Source organism: Eimeria mitis, genomic scaffold (genome assembly GCF_000499745.2).
Source record: "Eimeria mitis Houghton genomic scaffold, Emh_scaff894, whole genome shotgun sequence".
Lineage (NCBI taxonomy): Eukaryota > Apicomplexa > Conoidasida > Eucoccidiorida > Eimeriidae > Eimeria > Eimeria mitis.
Genome location: NW_013576580.1, coordinates 1,340 through 3,196, shown reverse-complemented (window position 1 = coordinate 3,196; position 1,857 = coordinate 1,340). Strand labels below are relative to the sequence as shown.

General features: G+C 53.9%; 1 protein-coding gene across 1 annotated transcript in view; it reads left to right on the top strand.

The window, feature by feature from the left end:
• The window catches only part of EMH_0024850 (uncharacterized protein), a gene marked incomplete at both ends in the record, with an annotated part of 3,903 nt that overhangs the window by 825 nt on the left and 1,221 nt on the right, over positions 1 to 1,857 (top strand). The window contains 3 exons of the mRNA XM_013502354.1: positions 70 to 182; positions 462 to 1,040; positions 1,270 to 1,857. Coding sequence (XP_013357808.1) covers positions 70 to 182; positions 462 to 1,040; positions 1,270 to 1,857 — 1,280 coding nt within the window. The remainder of the gene's footprint in view (positions 1 to 69; positions 183 to 461; positions 1,041 to 1,269) is intronic.

Genomic DNA, 1,857 nt, shown 5'->3' with positions numbered 1-1,857 from the left:
CTGCTGCTGCTGCTGCTGCTGCTGCCGCTGCTGCTGCTGCTGCTGCTGCTGCTGCTGCTGCTGCTGCAGGTGCCTGCATATTCAGCATAGTAAGCGGGGGGCTGCACCCCTACGGGTCGACAGCAAACCCCAAAGAAACCCTCAGCAACATGGAAAAGGGAAATATCGTCAACATGAAACTCGTGAGGGTTTAGGGTTTAGGGTTTAGGGTCTAGGGTTTAGGGTTTAGGGTTTGTTGTTTGTTGCTTAAGATTTAGGGTTTAGGGTTTATTGTTTATGGTTTAGGGTTTATGGTTTAGGGTTTAGGGTTTATTGTTTGTTGTTTATTGTTGAAGGTTTAGGGTTTAGGGTTTATCTTTTAGGGTTTAGGGTTTAGGGTTTAGGTTTTAAGGCTTATTGTTTTGGGTTTAGGGTTTAGGGTTTAGGGTTTAGGTTTTGTGGTGCGATTGGTTTTATTTCAGCTGGACAAGTCTCCCTTACTGCAGGATTTGTTGCTGCTGCTGCTGCAGCAGCAACCGCAGCAGCAGCAGCAGCAGCAGCAGCAGCAGCAGCAGCAGCAGCCAGTGCTTCGTCTTGCTGCTTGTCACCCCATCTTTTGGTCTGCTTCTGATATGCTGCTCTTCCTTAAGACATTCAAAACAATGCTGCAGCAGCAGCAGCAGCAGCAGCAGCAGCAGCAGCAGCAGCAGCAGCAGGAGTGCATGAAGGTGGGAGAAGCGGGTATATCTTGCAGCAACACCGACAGCAGCAGCAGCAGCAACAGCAGCAACAGCAGCAGCAGCAGCAGCGAGAAGCAACTTGGTCTGTCGGCATCGCCAGAAGCAGCAGCAGCAAAATCTGAAGACACAGCAGCAGCAGCAACAACAGCAGCAGCAGCAGCAGCAGCAGCAGCAGCAGCAGATAGCTGCTGCAGCAAGCAGCTAGAGAAAGCTCTGAATGCCCTAAAAAAAACAAATTTGTCTCCTTTTGTTCTTCGCTCAGTTTGCTGCTGGCAGCAGCTTCGTACCATAGGCAGACATCTCTTCCCTCAATACAAACAGGTCTGCTGCTGCTGCTGCTGCTGCTGCTGCTGCTGCTGATGCTGCTGTTGCTGTTGCGGTAGATGTTGCTGCTGTTTCACTTGCTGCTGCGGCTGTTGGGGCTGTAGGTTGTGCTGCTGTTGTTGTTGTAGCTGCTGTTGCAGTTACTGCTGCTGCAGCAGCAGCAGCAGCTGCTGCTGCTGCTGCTGCTCCATGGTGCTGCTGCGTTTCCTTGTGTGTGCATGCGCAGCTATTTGCTGAGCCTGAAGAAGCAGCAGCAGCAGCAGCAGCAGATGAGTTAGCTGCGAAGGAAGCAGCAGCAACGGCAGCAGCAGAAGCAGCAGCAGCAGCAACAGCAGCAGCAGCACAGAAGGAAGCCGACGTGGCATGTGATGCTGTTGCTGCTGCATGCAGCAGCAGCAGCAGCAACAGCACCGAAGGCACAGTGCAAGACGCTGAGGGCCTATCCCCAGCAGCAGCAGCAGCAGCAGCAGCAGCAACAGCAGCAGCAACACCAGCAACAGCGGGGGAGAAGCATGTTGCCTCTCCTCTATGTCAAGCAGCAGAAGCAATGACGCCTGCTGCTGCTGCTGCTGCTGCTGATGCTGCAGTTGCTGCTGCTGATGCTGCAGTTGCTGCTGCTTCTGCTGAGATAGAAACAGCAGCAGGAACCCCAGCAGCACCGCAGGAGCCTTCAACTGCTGCAGCAGCAGATGCTGCAGCAGAGCAGCAGGTAGCATCTGCTGCTGCTGCTGCTACTAAACCAGCAGCAGCAGCAGCAGACGATGGGTCAGCTGCAGCAGCAGCAGCAGCAGCAGCAGCAGCAAACCCACCGTTC